At 30.7% G+C, this 19,553-nt stretch overlaps 1 protein-coding gene across 5 annotated transcripts in view; it reads left to right on the forward strand.

Moving 5' to 3' along the window:
* LOC140051887 (uncharacterized) overlaps positions 1 to 19,553 on the forward strand; it is a 92,637-nt gene that overhangs the window by 38,722 nt on the left and 34,362 nt on the right. For 4 of the 5 annotated variants that reach the window (XM_072097222.1, XM_072097223.1, XM_072097225.1 and 1 more), the window contains exons 3-5: positions 8,874 to 8,972; positions 9,438 to 9,463; positions 16,344 to 16,376. In XM_072097222.1, coding sequence (XP_071953323.1) covers positions 8,874 to 8,972; positions 9,438 to 9,463; positions 16,344 to 16,376 — 158 coding nt within the window. The remainder of the gene's footprint in view (positions 1 to 8,873; positions 8,973 to 9,437; positions 9,464 to 16,343; positions 16,377 to 19,553) is intronic. The other variant, XM_072097224.1, reaches the window with a different exon arrangement.

Consider the following 19,553-nt stretch of genomic DNA (forward strand, 5'->3'; position numbering starts at 1 on the left):
TAATATTGTAATGTTTGGTTTCTAAAGTTATAATTGACTCCTAATATCCTAATGTATTTATGGTTTTTATAAGCATGTAAGTATAGTGTTCAGATATATTTGCATTTGGCTTAATGCTTGGTTTCCATTTAATTTAAAGACACAAAGATTTGACCAATCGCCAATCAATTATTCAAACTCTCACTTACGTTCTAGTGGGAAACAAGCATTATTGCTACAAAATTACAGTATGAGGAATATTGGGGAAAACTATAACTCCCAAACCAGGTACCGGTAAATCATTATTGAATGTTAATTATAAATAAATTTAACTGTTGACTTAGAACCACTAGTAGGTCTATAGCTGTGGTAATGTACATTAAGCCTAAATATTAGTGTACCTCCAACTGTGTTACAAATTCATGTTAACCTTCTGGTTTATGTAAATCACCTTTACAGTACTCTGGATATTTTACCTATGAGCACATTATGTTTTCCACCTGTTGCAGACTTTGTCTTTCCTGTGTTTTCCTGATGTGCATGTTTGTAGATTTACTTCATATTCTCAATGGGAAGGCTTTTTGACATACCCTGATTACATATTTCACATAACAACACTATTCTTGATATTATGATATGAATGATGATAATTAATGCAGTCTGATCTGAATTTGTTTATTCGTGTCTAATGTGATTTTAAATTATCAAAGATGTAGTGACTCTGTTCAAGCCACTGTTGTGTCTGTTTGTATAACTCTCTGACGTGTTATAAGAAAGCTAAAGGATTGTTGGCTTAATAGGATTCTTGTCGTCATGTTTCCGAATACTCTTCCCAAATGGATGTCCTAAATGTGATCCAGTTGTAATAACCAGTGCACTCTGTTTATTCAGTTACGAATGAGTTTTCATTACAAGTATACTCTTATCAATGGTTCTTTAACAATGAAATGTTTTTAGTTTAAAGTACATAATGTAATAACATAACATAGAGCTGTGGAAGTCATTGCTTTTAAAATTTAGTTATAAACATTTGTTTGTATTTTGTTTAGTACTGTACAATTCACTTTCCATATTGGCTTAACAATTTTTGTGTTGATGCCTCCCCTCTTTAACGGTTGATTGGCTGAAACTTTGATTTCATAACTCCTCATTATCTTCACATCATCCCATCCTATCTGATCCCCTGATGTGACCTTTGACCAATCGTTAATTAGGTAATTCTCTGATCGTGACTGTAGTGAATTTACTATTGGTTTACTTCACAGCGATCCATATTGCATATCTGCCACTGTAACATGATCCACGTTTCACAGCAGATAAAAATTCACTACCGCTATCTTTACTTAGTAAATTGATGTTCACTGTATTTCTTGACGTATGCAACAGTAACTATTACGATTGTGTAACCGTGTGCGTATGTAGTTGAACAACAGGGGTTAAAAAGTACAATGAACTGGAGCTTCTTTCTCATGTTACCGGTCAAAATTAGTGTACATAATATGTTCTTATATATGCATTATAGGAGATCACAGGGCGGTCAAAAAAAGAGTTATTAAAATCCACCTGGGGTTAATTAATTTGCATTAAACCATTAGTGACTGCACGTCGAAACACACATTCTCAGAATGTCCTCAACTGGTTTTACTACAATTTAGTATTTTCATAAAATAGAAAAGACAACAAAATCATTGCAGCCACAGTACTGTCTGTTAATAATTTTGAAACTAGTAGGTGTCTTTTTAAGAAATAATCGTAGGCGTTTATTTAAAATGTTGTTTGTCTTTCTAAAAATACTATTACTCAAAATAGTTGATGATTCAGAAAAGTTCATTGGATTGGAGTTATCAATGGATGAAATTAACATCTTTATTTTTATATTTTTTAATTCAAAAAGAAATAGATTGTTTGTTGTAGGTATATGAAGCCAGCCTTAATTAAAAGGTGTAAGCTCATGCTATGTCTCTTATTTTGAATTACATTGAATTGAAAACTAAAAATGTGTTACCTGCTAGAATAAAAAAGAATTGCTTTTCTATCATCACCATACAAGCCACATCCTTGTAAGTGGCTGTCCTTGGCAACACTTTATCCACACTCGTTGCTGTGTAAAATATCTACCCTTTATTTCAACATACCATTCATCACTTTATACCCACTCCTACAGTACTTCATTACCCATCACCGCCTACTGATTTCCTTTTATGTACACAATAATTTTCTCTTTAAAAGTTGTTCTACAATAAACTGTTAAATTGATCTTTACTGTACCGTAACACATGTATTTTAAGCTTCTGTGTTACTATACTATCTTACCAGTATCCAATAGGTTCAAATCTTGCCACACGTCTACTGTCTTTTCTCATCACAAAAAAAAAGTACCACACTTGATCATTATAAAACTAACACCACGTATACCTGTAATGTAATTTTAGCTCTCATGTTACCTTTACTATCTTACCAGAATCCTAGGTTTAAATCTGGGTGTCACGAAAGCTCAGACCACGAAAGCTCAGACCCCCTAAGACCTAAGATCACGAAAGCTAAGACCCAACACCTAAGATTACAAATACTAAGATATACTACAGCTTAAAAACAATACTTGTTTATCCATACATAATTTTAAACACAGTAGGTTTCATTTATTACCATAAATATAATTTAATACTACCGCAAAACATAGATAAACTCACATTATTTTCGCCCGTCGAGTAAATGTATATTTTTTCTTTATAACAAACAAACTTGACGGGTTGTTTGTTGGTATATATTTACTCCATTGTGTTGGTTCAGAGGATGTTTTTCTTACGCACCTGCCTTTCTTGTATTTTGACTCCAAATTTGTTGACTAACTTTATCCTGAACACCACACTTTAAAATTAGGACTTATAAGTACTTTCAGAAGGAGAAACACATAATAACAAATAAATAAATCCTTTAAATTGATGATTTTACAGATGTGTTTCTTTGTATACTGTAATGACAATGTTTTTGTTTCTATGGAGCGCCAAAAGAGCAACAATAATAGTACAAGTATAAAAACAGAAAGAAAACGAAACAAAAAAACGTATCAAGATTTTTAAATTAAAATTTATTTGCCAGTATTTATTTCTTCGTACTTGCATGATTATACTATTATCATTACAATTTTAATTTTACATTGTTCCATCCACACTGTAGATGGACTCCACAGAGTTTTCAGCCCTCTATATAATTTTTGCTCTTTTGACGTTCCATAGAAACAAAAACATTGAACATGGCCCATGGGGTAGGCCTACTGTACTGTAGGCTAGTCATTTTGTGTGTGAGAAAAACGTCTGTAAAATCATCAATTTAAAAATGTATTTGTTACTTTTTATGTGATTCTTTTTCATGAAAGTGCCAATTCTAAGGTGTGGTATTCAGAATAAATGTTGGGAGTTAAAATACAAGGCAGGTGCGAAAGATAAATATTTGTAATCTTAGGTGTTGGGTCTTAGCTTTCGTGATCTTAGGTCTTAGGGGGTCTGAGCTTTCGTGGTCTGAGCTTTTGTGACACCCGTCAAAATCTAGCTAAATTCTTAAATTCTTTTAAAACTTGTTTGCCACATTTTACTTTACCATAAATAGTTGGTTGTTATGTCTTTTCTTCAGTATTATTATGTCTCCTATGACCTGATATTTAATTAGCCATTTTAAGATCCTGCTTCCAAGTTTTATTGGGATTTCACCTTAAGTGTGACTCCAAGCTGTCAACACCTCACATCTCAGTACTTTGATCTTTGCCTTTTATATTTTCATGGTCTTTACCAATACCATTGTCAAAATTAAATTAGATAAATTACTTGAATGAGATAAAACAATCAGAAACTTATGTGATATAACAAAGATGGTAGTCTTCAATTATTGCACAGTTTAAGGATTTATATTTCCTTCTGTTTAGTTGGAAAATGTTGTTGAGTGATTCGGCCTTGATTAGCTGGAGCATATAACACATTATACCAATACCACTGGTCTTATACTAGTACTCTGTCGTTAATGTTGGTACATGAAAAGAAATTAAAAAGATTTAAACTGGTATTTAATGTTGGTAAATAATGGTATAAAATCTCTTGTTTGTGCATATCAAGCTCTGTCAGCCCAAAGAATGAAAATAAAATAATTTTTCATTTATTCTTTATTTCGTAATCAATGTACATATACAGTATAACAATATAAGATTGGTATTTTATAGAACTGTTTTCAGACAAATTTTCATGGTGACTCTAATGTAGGAACTAAAACATCCAATCATGTTTTCAGATCATGTGCTCATCATCAATAAAGAATACATTGGCCCTGTTTCTGCTGCCAATCCCAAATATACCGTATAAATATACCGTATAAATATACCGTATATATACCGTATATGAAATTCGTGCACCGTTTCCGCTGCACATACTTCGTGGGTGGGCTGTAAAAAAAGTTGGCTTTCATATACCCAAAATGCATTTTGTGAGATGGAAGTATGGATTGACCTAGAATCTCGTGTAGTGAACAAAACAATGATGGTTTCTCAAAACGTCTTAGCATTGCTTTCTATTTTAAATCTAATGATCAGAAGTGGCAACGAATTTACATCGCACAAACAATCTAGAAATGTAGAATGGGCATTGACTACATTTATGCAAAGAAGACGACGGCGTTTGCCGATAACTTTGGCGTTATTAAGTCTACCACAAATTCTGCTTTTATTTTGTTTGAGATAATTTTGTAAATCTCGGTATCTCTTCTCTGTTGCCATGTAGTCTCCTCCCAACCTTCGCTTCTCCCCACAATTGAATTGCAAAAATAGTTATTTCTTCAGTCCACAGTGATATTTTGATCTGTTGCTTGCTTATTATACACGTGTGTGTCAATGCAGCAGAAAAACCAAACAAACGTGTCAAGCTCTGTTAGTTTTTGACCTCGTGTCATGGGCCGGGTCACATATACGGTATATTTTGAGTGCAGCAGAAACGGGGTACGAAATATACGATATATTTTGGAATATACCGTATAATATCCACAAACGATGGGGATATTTATGCGGTATATATACCGCATATATATACGGTATATTTTTTATGAGACCCATTTCTGCTGCCAAAAAATATACCGTATATAAAATATACTGTATATATACGGTATATTTTTGGCAGCAGAAACGGGGCCATTCTGCAATACAAAGATGTTATAACATGTGATAGACTTGACAATTACATCTCTAGTTTCCAATTAACTATATACTATTGGCCGGCTTTTTTCACATTCTCTTAAGTTTATTGTTCATTACATTCCCGGGCAGTTTACAATTTCTTCTCAGTCTGTAAATGTATGAAATATATTCAACAATATAAATAGTATTTAAATCTGTCCTGAGAGCGATTAGTAGAAAATGGTAATAATCCGGTTGGTATATCGCAACTAATCACTACTCGATCTAAATTTATAGAATCTAAAAAGAAACTATTACTAGTACGTAGTGGTTCTTTAAGAGGTCAGTGCTGGAAAGAATGAACCCAACAGATGTGCACTTAAAAAAGCCAAATAAACTGTTGGTTTACTCTAGTTTCTTGCACTACCTCCCCTGCCTACTGTTTGTTATGAATAGTTTAGACTTTGATGGTGTAGATATTGCCTTGCTGAATGATGAACAAATAAACACGAAGCAGACAGATTTTTCTGTAGTCTATGCCATTTCTTTTTATAACTTTGGAATTTACATCTTGAGGATTGAAATATCTATCTTTTTAACAAAATTATAAAACTTTTACAATTAATAACAAACAAGTTGTAAAAGTAATAAAGAGTTAGAAGTCATTTATACACTTTCCTGGAAAGTTTAATCAAGTCACACAGTTCGCACTTAACTATCCAGCTAGTTTCAAATAGTTTGGTAAATTTTTCTTGAATCATCAGTTTACTAAAGATTGTTCTCAAAGATGTTTTGGTCTTTCATATTAGACTTTTATTTGGTAAAATTAATTTTGGATAATTTCTAATGCGAGTTCTCCTTACTGGGCACTGTACCAAGTAAGATTCTGGAATTACCACGTTTTTTTATACAACGTGTAGAAAAGATGCTTTAGACCATGGAGTTTAGACTCTGTTTCTTTCATTACTGTTTCAGCCAATGTTTATTTGTCTTCATGCTTGGAATAAAACAGAAACAAACTTTACATGGTAAACATGTACCTATTCAGTCAGATTTTGAATAGAACGCTTAATTTTATATCAACAGATTGAAACAAAACACATCAGACATGCGTATTGGAATTAAAAAAAATTATATACTGTAACATTCATTTTGCATATGAGAATATAAGCCTCTAAGTTCAATTCCTGAGCTTGAATCTAACCCTAGCCATTAGCACAATCTCAGTGGTCTAGAAGTATGAACGCCATGATCTAGGGTTCCATGATCTGGATGGTTTAGAGAAACCATCTGGTCAGTTAACTTAGTTTCCTAAAGCAAAGCTGCTTCATAATACTAATAGTACATCAATTAAAAATTCTTACAATTAACATGCATTTGTTGGCTATCTTCCATTGAAAACTAGTTACTGTCCATGTTTCATTCGATGAAAGAAAACGACATTCATGATTATAATTACATTATTTCAAACAACATGAAATCAATCTGTTCAACATTAAGACATAAACGTTTAAATATAGATGTAACATTATACAACTAAATACATATTATTACAGCTGTATTTAGTATTAACAAACTCTCTTTATCAATTTCCTTAGAAACCATTCAAGTTGTAATCGTCGCCAAAATCCGCTTCAAGTATCGCATGTTAGTTTCATCCTGTAGATGAATTTAGAAATCATAGAGTATAGATTGTTATCAGTTTCTCAATAGAAAAATAAAATGATATCTTGATACAAAATATGAAATATTCTTCACCTAGAAATTAGAAACAGCAGATTATTGTTACATTAAGTATCTACAATGTCTGATATAGAATATCTAGTATTAAACATTTATAATTGAATTATGAAATATTATATAGTGAAAAATAATAGTTTAGATGAAAAATCTAAAAAATCGCATATTTGTGGTTGGTTTTTAAGGCTTGATGTCTATAGAAATGACAGAGTTAAAGTTCCAATTTCAGACATAGACAACTTTTAACTGACATAACGGCATTAGATAGAGTGATTTGTCATTTTAATTTTAAAGTTCATTTCTTTGGAATAAATTACCCATTCCATAATCCTCAAACTCCATTCACAAAGAATCAATTTGTACATGAAACCAACATTGTACTGTATATAAGTAATTCATAAAGAAAATTGCTTTTAACTAGCACTTCAATCATAGGCCTACTATGTAAATGTATGATTGAAGTTAAAATTTAAAAACTTTAAAATAAATTTCAATGATATTAAGAATATTAAAGTAAATACCATCTGCAAAGTACCACATTTTTGGAAACATTTAACAGTGTGTATATGACAAGTGTTAACCTGTTAGTCTCAAATGAAAAAAATAAAATGTTAAAGAATTTAGGGCTTGTACACTATTAAGTCATCATTTTCAGAAGCATGTCTTTTCACACTGACCGATCAAAACTAATTATTAACATTGTTCCAACTTTCAATACTTTAGTTTTCAGCCAGTACTTACTCTGGATTGGATTAACCTCTCTGGACTGGTCATAAACAATTAAATTTGACAAAAAGTACATGTATATTATGTGAATAGTCTAAATGGTTTTCAGTTTGTTTGTATTCAATTTGATAATATATTTCATATGTAATAATTTGCTAAGGAAAATGTGGAGTGATTATAACTGTCAACATTTTGTACTTAACTGGACTTGACCTAAAAAAACGAACTGATATTTGATATCTATTTTTGACATTAATTAATTATATTAATAATAATATTATATTATTTCTCCCCCATTAAAAAATCCTGGATCCTCCCCTGATATTGTGAATATTCAAAAATATATTTAACATGAAAAAGTCTTTATGTAATTATACAATGGAGATTCAGAGATTAGCACATGCTAGAATATGTGTAGTTTGATTGAAATAACTTGAATGGACTCCTAACTCCTTCACCCTCCCCTCCTCCTAAAACCACATCCATGCCTAAAACAAATATCTGTAATTTAGTATGAAGAGATGCTGCACTATTTTAAAATCATATAAAAATATTGATGTATCTATGATACACATAATCAGTAGACATCTATGATTAATGTTTAGAATGTAGGCTTATTAGATCAATGTAATATCAACATAAAACTGATTAAAAATGTTATGACACATCTCCTATAATGCTGCAGTGTAAATTAAGAAAATCTAGTTCACATACAACATTGAATTTAGCACATTAAATTTACAGCAAAGTTGTCTTATATTTTACTGCTCTTCAAATTAGGACATACTGTATTAGATGACCCATTATTTTCAATGACGTAATTATGTAAATTGGTAGGATCTAGTTTTATGCCCCAGGACAATTAACTTATTTCGAGATTTGAAAATTGACACAATAGTTTTATTCTGGCTACACTATGACCAGCGAAAAATGATGTTAAATTCAATGGTTTATTTATGATTTTAAAAATGATGTACCGGGTATCCATGTATAATACAAAATATATAGTAAAATTATAAAACAAGCATTTAAATTTGCATGTAAAGTGATTAAAGTGGGAATTCAAACTATTAAATGGTCTTGAGATATACATTTGTCTAAAGCACCAACCCTAACCCAATTGTGGTTTTACGAAAGAAAAGTGGACATGTATTGAAGTTACAATTATAATTATGATGACAGACAGTTACACTAAAAATAGTAAATCAAACAATTAAATATTTAGATATTATTTTAAGAATAAATTATAAATGTTTGTTTATCTTATATTTTACAGGTCCCAAAGGTCCTAAAGGTGATACGGGAAATATTGGTAAACCAGGAGATCCAGGTGTAAAGGGAAGAAGAGGGAAAAAAGGAGCATCTGGCATACCAGGTGAGATATTAATATTTTACATTAAATCAGTGGTGGATTTTTAAATTAGCAGGGCCTAAAGTTGTGAAATAAAGTGCTGAATTTAAGCTTAAACTTAATCAAATTTTATGTGACAAAACAAATGTGATGTGCCATATTTAATGGGCATGTCAATACCATATTTAAGCAAATCACACTAGTTTGATAGTGTAGACAGAGCTTTAAGCTATGTTCTATCATTTACATTGTATTGATGCTATGCTATTAACTAGATAATTCTCAGCAAAATACATGGGACAGATCCAGGATTTTAGGCGAGTAGATTAGTATATCATCAAAATATCATTTTATCTGTCAAAAGGGAGAACAAATGGCCGAAGTGCTCTCCCATGAACTGCCTTTGTAAACATAACATCTAGCATAACAGAAAATAGTAAAAATAATAATAAAAATTCTTATCGCTGTTTACTCTCTTTTGTCTTTCAGGATTGAAAGGAGATGGAGGTGTTCCGGTATACAATATTTTTTATTATATTTTTGCACAATTGATTTTAATTGTTTCATATGTAAAAGCATCAGAAACCAATGCACTGTTTATCTTTTAGATTTAGTTATATATATTATATTTTTACAATCTATGTACTGCAAGCAAGCCATTGTAAAACATTGCATTGTTAAATAGTCAGCGACAACAGCAAGAGCATTCAGCTGTTCATTTTGAGTAATTAAATCATTTTCACACCACAAATTACAAAATTGATGAATGGTCTTTTGATTTAAAGCTGCAGAATTCATTAAGAACGAACAATTGCAAATTATATGACAAATGTAGGCAGTGTGTTCATAATAGCCAAAATGTTGACACAATGTGAACAAACTGCGCAAAAAAAAACTTATATGAACTTTTGTGGTACATGGATTGTAAAATGACACACTTTCTTTCTACAATTAATATGTAAATGCATCATACAATATTTGCACTTTTTTTTCTAACATATAATGAGACAGTTCTTTTACTAGCTCTAATTATATCAAAGGTATGCTTATTTTTGTCCATATGATATATTTTATGGAAATAGTATCATTCATTGTTGTTTTATAAAAATATGGCAGATAGATGCAAAAGGTTTAGGAGTAATGTAATAGATGAGGTTAAAACAAGGCTTAGGGATATCGTAGGTGAAACTACATTAGACATGAGAAATTTAAGCTTGCCACTTTATCCTAACCCAGCAAAACTACAAATTAATATTGAATTAAAAACAAATTAATTTTTAATTATTATTTTTTCATACAAAATAAACAAGTGTAATAATAAAAAGCAATGCTAAGCTTTGTCTGTAGACATTTTATCGCATTTTGATATTTTAATATGTTGCTTCTTAAAGCAAGTCCTCCAGAGGGATTAACGGTAAGTAAGGGCATTTACGAGATAAAAAATTCTTAATTTTATGATGCAACTGAACTTTATCAGAAAATCTTTTAGACACAGGTAACAACAATTGTGAAACTAGTGTTTAAGTCATATATATGAATATATTATTTTATTTCATTGTAAACTAATTCAATTGTGGTACGACGGTTTATACGTTTTTCTACTAGCTTGATCGTTCTCACTAGGATGAATGTAAGAATGTAGTGTTCAACATGTTTGACATCTCTAAATACTAGATCCTTTTCTTTGTGATGCCCATATTCAGAGGACACCCCTATTAGGGGACACTTTCCCATTGAACGTACAAGGGAGAATATATATGACCAAGATCTATTTAGGAATTAAAAGAACACTTTAATGGGTTCCGGAGGTGTTCCCACAATAGGGGTTGGCTTTGTTTTCCTAAATACATTTACTATATTCAAATAAAAAATGAAATGCTGATTATATCACACTTTTGTTATCGCTGCAAATAAAAAAAAAAGAAAGTAGCTTTCCCATCAAGTATATAATTCAGTAATGCTGTTATCTTCCACCAAAATAATAAGTAACAGCTTAAAAATTATTTCTTTAGATTGTATTGCATAGACTAAAGTATAGAGCAATATGATGAATGTTACTATTTTCAGATCTATTAATAAATGAACAAATTGGTTTATAATTTAATTAGGTCACCCTGAACTTTCTAGTTTCTTACTAGGAACTGACAAATTATAACTAAAGCAATATTAGTGTAGTTTTTAAAACATTATTAATTTTCTAATCTTGTTAGGTAATCTAATTACAATTTCTGGTTTTTATTAGAATTGACATAACTCTTTCTACCAACTAGGACACGGCTTTCCCACCACCTTGTGTTTTTAGATTAGACTGGTGTTTGGACTACTTGGCACTGAATATTCCACAGGACACAATGGTTGGAAACAAATTTTTAGGGAAAAACTGTACAAATAATGTATTAAAATATACCCATATATCCATTTTTAATAAGGGGAAATTTATTATTTTATTTTAGGAACAGTGATGATAATTCAGCATTTTTTCCTTTCTTACCGCCTAAACAATTGATATATATTAGCAATCACGAAGCACTTTCAGGACCAAAAAATGTCCCCCTAAATAGGAGTTACGCACGAAAGCAGCAATGTTCCTTTTGTTGATAACAAAAAATGGACTGTTTTAAGTTGTTTCATTTTAAAAAACATTATTTTCTGAATAGTTTGCAAATGAGAGGGGTATTTTATTAGTTAATTATAATAAAGTAGGGCAGATTTATTACACCCTGATCTTTCACACCAGCTTGAGTAGGTAATTTTACTCAGAAACAAAACAAATTGTGATTAATTTCATAGATATATACAAGGTTATTGTCATGTTTTCATAATCCTAGGGAGAACACGTAAGCACAAAGAGGGCTTACAGCCCCCTGGGGTGGAACATACCGATTAATTTCACCGCACTTGATTAAATTCATACGTCCTTTTCAAATTGCCCGTAAAATCCGGAAATTTGTGAAAGAAGTGATCATAGTAGACAATCTGACACCTTGACCCTTCAAATTAGATCTACTTTGCACTATATGTGTTGTTGATAGTTTACTACTAGAATCAATCAAATAATCATCTTACAGGATGCAACCAAATTTAAATATTGTTTGGAATAATTCTTTGAAATTTGGCAAGTACAGTAATATAAATCATTTCTATACTATTGGCATTGTCAGATGGTTGAGAAGAATATCAGTTTATGATATTTTTAATTATATTTTATTTATATATAATTATTAATATTTGAATTGTTAATTGTTGCCTTAGTTGTTGAGATAATGAAAAGGTTTAGTAAGTAATTTTGACTTGGTAGGAGACCTGCTAGTACCATCTTGTGTCAAGATGTTTTACACTTTGCTTCTTTCTGTGTACATATATAAATGCACATGTATGAAAAAAAGACTGTGTACTACAAAGATTAGGAAATATAGAATATTAATTTCTGTTTTATGGTGATTGGTTCAGAACTTTAATCAGTTTCCAAAAAACAAAAATAAAAAAACCTTCCTTTTTACATTAATTGTGATCATTGATTATTAATTAATATAATATTTTATGTATTTCATAATTTTGTCATTGTTACACTTGTGTTTCATGAATCATTTAAATGTATGTGACCATTGTAATGTATATTCTTTATGCACTGGTCATTGTCCACTTTTTACACTCTTCCTGATTCTTCAACTGCTTTCCAAATGGACATTTATATTCTACTGTCAGGTTAGTTATTTTCTTCTCTTTTTGTGTGTTGTCATGCTTAACCACTGCTATTTCTATGTGGGACTTTTCATTGACACGACACAGCACCAAAGACTATAAAACATAACACGTGTGGTAACTTTTGTGACTACCCTGGCATTTTAGAACTGGTGTTGTCGCTGAAGTTATCACAACGCTGATTTTCAAGCCTGTATAGTTATTGTTATACTCTACTGTTATAACTTTAGAGTAGGTGGCTTGTCATGATCCAATGGAAAAGTCTGCATTTATGTTTTGGTGTTTGTTCAGTATTCACATTTGTATCTTAACAACATACATTACTAATGCAATTGCATGTTGCTGTTTAAGGTTAATTTTGTGTTGTTTTATATTGTGACTAATACAATGTTTGTTGTGTATAATGAAAACTCTATGCAAATGAATAAGAATAGCCTCCTTTGCTAAGATTTCCTGAACTTATGATTTCTGATATATTTTCAGATTTGCTGTATGATTGTTATTTCTAAGAATGAATATATAAATGAAAATGAAATAATAATTTAAAAAAAAATAAATATCTGAAAATTAATTTTTTATCATAACATATGGTTATTACTTCAAAGATACAATCACATAATTTGTTTAATTAATTTATTTTCTGATAAAAGATTGTGATTTGGCTTTGATTATGTTATTACTACTTATCATAATGATATAAAAGTAATGGAATTATTATTTTTTCTTCTATCTTACATGAAAAGAGAATTGTTTGACCTAGATGAAATACCTGGCATTTCCTGATAGGTGTTAATTCAAAAGTATTTTTTCTTGTCATGTGGATGTGTAATATGTCTGTTTAAAGGGCTTTAGTGACTACCTTTAGGAAAGCCCTAAGGGTGTGGTTCTATCCTTCTATATCATACTAGTTTCTTCCGATATGTCTGTTAAGTTGATTCTACCTAATTCTCAATACTCGCAGGCAGGCTTCCTATCAAATTTATCTGCCGATATTTTGGTCAATAGGGTACGTAGAACATGAGCTTCCTATTGTGTTTCTAGGTCATTCCTTTTCTCAATGGTTCCGAAATTATAATATCATTTTGAGATAGGCCTATTTACATTAAACCTTTGCAATATAGATTCATATTAAGATTTTAGGATTATAAATTGAAAGTAAATTGAAAATGAACAAATTGATTAGTCAAGTATATGCTAAGGATTTGAGGTTAAGATTTTTGAAAGGTATGGTACACAGAACGAAGCCATATAAGCTTCATGTGTTTATGAATAAATATTGTTATTTATACCATTTGGTAATCATAATAAGATGGAAAGTTTAAAAAAGACAGGATTTGAACCCTGGAGATTAGTAAATGCAGGAAGCAGTATATGTGACCTTGATGGAATTATTTTTCTGTAACAGTTACAATATTTTGATGTCATTAACATTTTGGCATAAGATACATTGACCGTAATAATTTCATGCTAAACCTAATGGCACTACCATTTACATAGCATAGCAAACTGTTATAGGCTAGGTCACTGATGAATAATATCCCACTTTTGAAACACATCAGATCTTACATTCCCCTGGGCCCCTATCTGCCCCTCTTTTCTTTCCTTTAGGCTAACAATCTCATAATACAGGTCAAATAGTTTTTGAGTTCCTTTGAAAAATAAAAAAAGAAATCATCTGTTTTTAGTCTTTTGTTTAGAATGACATATTCTGCAAGGAGTTTTGTCAAGTCTTTTGAGACAAACAAAAAATTGGAACAATTTTGTTTTTAGTCATTCTTTGAAATGATGTAGTCTGAAAGAGAGTTTTGTAAACTGTAACAAATCAAAAACAAAAAGAGTTAACTTTCTTTTCTAAAGTTTTACTCATTGTAATACCAACCTGTTTCCTAGTAAACGCAGTTGTTTCAAATCTGATATTGATCATTGTTTTTCCCTTATACCACTTAATGCCACATGTGACTCTTTAGGTGTGGTTGTTGAAACCAACTGTCTAAATATATTTCCGATATACAATTCAAATTTATTATTTATTAAACTTGTTGAACGGTATGATTAGTTTATGAATAGATTGAAAATAGAACGCATGTTACTACTTTAATCTGTGGAATTGGTAGATGATTCACTTCACCAGTAAATTATTATTTTTTCATTACATTTCATATCTTACATAAGAATAAATTTATGTTAAAAATCTCTATTAAAATTCTTAAATAAAAGCTGATAAATAAAATTATTAGATTAAAAATCAATATTAATAGGCACAAGTTGAAATAGTTAATATAAAGTTATTAAATCATCTGGCTGTTTTGTGAATATGCTAACATTGTATTGAAATGAATTGTGTAAAAATAAAGTAAGTCCATGTTTTTTCTTCTTGGTACAGATTACTGATATGCGATAAATCTAATCTGCTACATTTCTCATGACATTTTTTTATTCTGTTTGATTCATATTGAGACTTTGGCAAGATTGACAACTCATAAAATGTCTCCTCATTCAACAATATGAAACATTCACAGTCACTTCCATCCAAAGGCTAGACCATGCAAACATTTGGCACTCAGATTTTGGCTGAGAAAGCAGTTTAGACAGCACACTGTACTACACATTCCCATCATGTTGCACGACTGTGCAATAGTACCTTAATGAGAGATAGTAATGCATGGCATGTGATACAATGTAAGCCAATCAAATGGCAAGGGATACGGATATTTACCTAGATATTAGTATATGTGAAAGAACACAATTTAAGTATACTGTACAGTGTAAAGAATACCATATTAATCTTTTTTTTTTTATTTCATAATTGGTGTCAAGCTTATCCTTTGATAACACACAAGATGGAACAATGATTCAATAAAAAAAATCATCAGCTAATTGATAAGAGAAATATAGCCCTCTCTTTTTTGAGAATGAAACTTATGTCTGTGTTTTATTAATACCTCCTTGGTAATTATAGTAATGCTAAAATGTAATTAATTTATTAAAGTTCTTATTATACACAGTCCATCCTTTAATGCCATGTTTAATTATATATTAATAATCTAGATTTGTTAAAACAAAGAAAAGGAAATGCTATCAAATTAATAACTAAATGCAAACATCAAAGTTATTTCTGGGTTGCCTTGATAAATCTCTCTTTTTATTATTATTATAAATGAATTGCTTTGAACGTAAACCTAATTGTTTCTGATGTGCCCATGCTTACTGTGAGTCATAAAGGATTTTGTAAAATAATTTGTAACACACATGCATACATGTTGATTAAGATTGACGTATGAGAGTACTCTATACATATTAAATGAAAAAAAAGAACATTTTTATTTGATCTGTGAGGTTATTTCCAAACTATTAGCATTAAAATTAAAGAGTGAAAAACTAAACTATAATAGTTAAATCGCCCACACAAATATTTGTTTTATTGTAATAGTGATATATTAATTATTTCAATGGTTTTTAAAGGTTTTCCATCCAGCTAATTATAAGAGATCCTAACATAAAATACAAGACAATTACATTAAAATAGACTAATAACTTATATGCAAATTTTAACTAATGTATATACTACATTAGTTATAATTTACAGAAAAAGACCATTTACGTTTAAGGAATTGTATTTATTTTGAAAAAAAATATTTGTATAGTATATAATACCAATAATATTAATATTATATCTATTCTTTTTATTTTCAGATTAGAATTGTTGAAGAAATTAGGATCTCACAGGTAAGTTGAATTTTCTTTTTCACCCCTTTTTAAAAAAGAAGCGAGAAAGTCTTCCCACACCCACTCTGTAAGATATTCTACAGCATTCCGTAATTCAAAAGTTAATATAGCTTTATTGAGCCAGAGAACTCAAATAAGCATTTGAATAAGTACCATACTAATATACATTTAAAGTGCACTTGTTCAATCACAAACACAGTATTTGTATAATAAGAAGTTATGTATTTTAATAAATAATTATAAGGAGACCAAGCTTTGTAGTTGAAAGCACCGTACTATTTAAGGTGCGCTTTTGTTTGATCACATACACGGTATTTGTAATATAACAAGACATAATAAAATGATTATGAAATAAAATCTTTTTATGTGTTGGAACAGGGTACCTACTCTTGGGATTACTCATATGGGTAGCATTTTTATTGAATAATTAGCTATGAAAATGAAGCGAATCTACAAAGAAAGTTGCGTGCATCTTTCAATTTTAATAAGGACAGTGACAAGACTGTAGGAGTACAGGTTGGAATGAGGCCAAATATGAGTCGCATTCATGGTTACATTGACTACACGTGGTACATGTCTGCAGGACGTAGGAAATGCATTCATAGAAGACACTATACTGTAGGGTATTTAGCCTAATTTATGATCCTGTACTGGCTTTTAATTCTTTTAATTGTTATTATGTCATAATATTACTTTAACTTGTTAACTTTGAAGTTAAAACTTTTTTTTTTATTTAAGTGTTCATTGAAAATCAATTTAAATACATAAAATTTAAACCATATCCACTTATATCGAATTAAACCAGCTGTTTTTAAAAACTGTTATGTCCTTCTTAAAGGGGGATTCTGGGTTTAAAATTGCTTTTAAATATCGTTTATTTATTAAATAAAAAATATTATAACAATATAGACATGTCAGAATGAAGAAGTAATAACGAGAAATTAAAAAAATTAAATTTCATATACATTTTAGGGTAAATTCATGGAAAGTCTGTTTTTCAGCAGCTTAGGGAAGCTCATTAATATTCATGAGATATTCACAAAATCACGTCATCAGTGGATTCCAAACTCGCGACGTCAAGCTTGTACGTTGTGTTCTCTCTCCTCTGTCAAACGACGACCACCCGATCATTGTGAAATACATTTTTTGTAGATTTGCTAAGAAGCTAGGCCTAAAGTGTAATAATAACAGTAGCATATATTTATTTGACATTTAATGAAATACAAAATTTAGTACAGATTACGGAGTCATAAATTATACTATTTTTATAACTCGAATTAATAGTAACAGATCGTATATCGGCTTCACGTACTAGGCTAGGCCTAGACTAAATCATTTTATTCATGCCGGGGTGAGAGCCATTTCTGACTAGGGATTCCATGCCACGATGGCCATCATTCATGGGCCTAGCTAGCCTATTACTAAACGATTGGCCCATAAATAACAAAACTCAGTGGATTCCAAACCCATCCTATCAACCAAACTCCTAAACAATCTAAACCTAAAACGTTCTACAAAAATCGGCTGTAAATATTGAGGCAAAACAAGGTCCGATCGCCGTCCGCACGTATGGTCTAATAAGTAGGCCTAGTTTACTCTCCAAAAAATTGTATACTGCATCAAGCAAGTAGACCGGTAGTAGGAAGGAGACCTAGCCTAGCCTAGCCGATCCGGCCCAGTTAAAAATTGAGCTAGCTAGTGTAGTAGACCCTATGCGAATTGATACTACCAGGCCTTTTACTATAGGCTACACTTGTTAAAATTAGCAATACTGTACTTATGTTTACAAATATTCCAACTCTCTCATTCGAGCTATATTATCTATACCATTCCGGTAGGTTGAGTCGACCTTCAATCAAATACTGTACATCGTTCATGTTGTGATATAGACGGGGTATACTCGACCCGACCAGTTTGGTATTGTATACTGTATCTGCTTATCACGTGACGATGCCAGGCATGGGCAGAGAGAGCACGTGTATCGTCGTCTCGCTCTCCTCGCTCAGCAGGAATGTATACGTTACGCTTCATTGATTTTGAAGGCTTTCCCTAAGTCAGTGCGAAAATCGGCAAACGTAAAGTGCAAACTTATCTAATTTTTCACTGTTTTGATGGATTTTCATAGAAAATTGATTTTATAAATGGGAAGACCGACTAAAATTACATCAGATAAGTATAATTTTACAAAAGTAATTGATATGGTTATTGATAACGAGTCGTCGGAAGATTGACCATTTCACGAATTTCGTATTCTGTAACCACAGTGTGATTTTGCCGTAGCTGCACTTGTAATCTGGCCTCATTTCACAGCCTTCGTTCTGCTTCACTGGGCGCTTATATAAATTGAAACTTTTACCGTTCAAGAGACAAACAAATATATTTTACATTTTTTACTATTCATTTTAAACCCGGAACCCCCCTTTAAAAGACACATTTATCTGAAGATGCAAGGTTTTTTTGGGGGCTTTAAAAAAATTGTTTTCATAAATTGTTGTATTATAATACTAGTAATAATGTAATCACTATTATGATTTGGAGGAGGTTTTTACAAGGCTTTTGTAGGTTTACGCAGAATACTGTACTAATTAAAATATTGGAAAAATAATTGTACTAAACAATGTTGATTAATATTAGTTTGTATTAAATGTCATACTAACTTTAATAAGTTGTAAGATATTGACATATTCCATCAACATGAAAATGTCTATGTCTTCATTTTGAGCCTAATTTTCTCCATACTAACAATTCTGACATAAATTCAAAAACTTCACATCACAAGCTAGAATCTTTGACACGGGACAAGGCACTAGTTGTTGTAATCATGCCCATGTGTTATTATAAATGTTCTGTCCACTAATACTAGGTCAGTGCATATTAATTAACAACATTACGTTTTTATCATAAACCCAGGAAATGTGATAGAATTAGTGCACATAACACAATGGTACAGATGGAGGAATAATCATTACACATGTCTTAATTTAAAAAGAAAATTAACAGATATTATTAAATGTGACAATTGATTTTTTAATGATTTTCAACAAGATTATTAAAAGAAAATAATGAGTGGTATTTATTCAAATAAACTTTGTACATACTAGAAAATATTTAGTGAAGCTATAAACCTAACATAAATTTTTCAACAAAAAATGTTATATTGGTAGATTGAAAATTAAA

Source organism: Antedon mediterranea, chromosome 6 (assembly GCF_964355755.1).
Source record: "Antedon mediterranea chromosome 6, ecAntMedi1.1, whole genome shotgun sequence".
NCBI lineage: Eukaryota > Metazoa > Echinodermata > Crinoidea > Comatulida > Antedonidae > Antedon > Antedon mediterranea.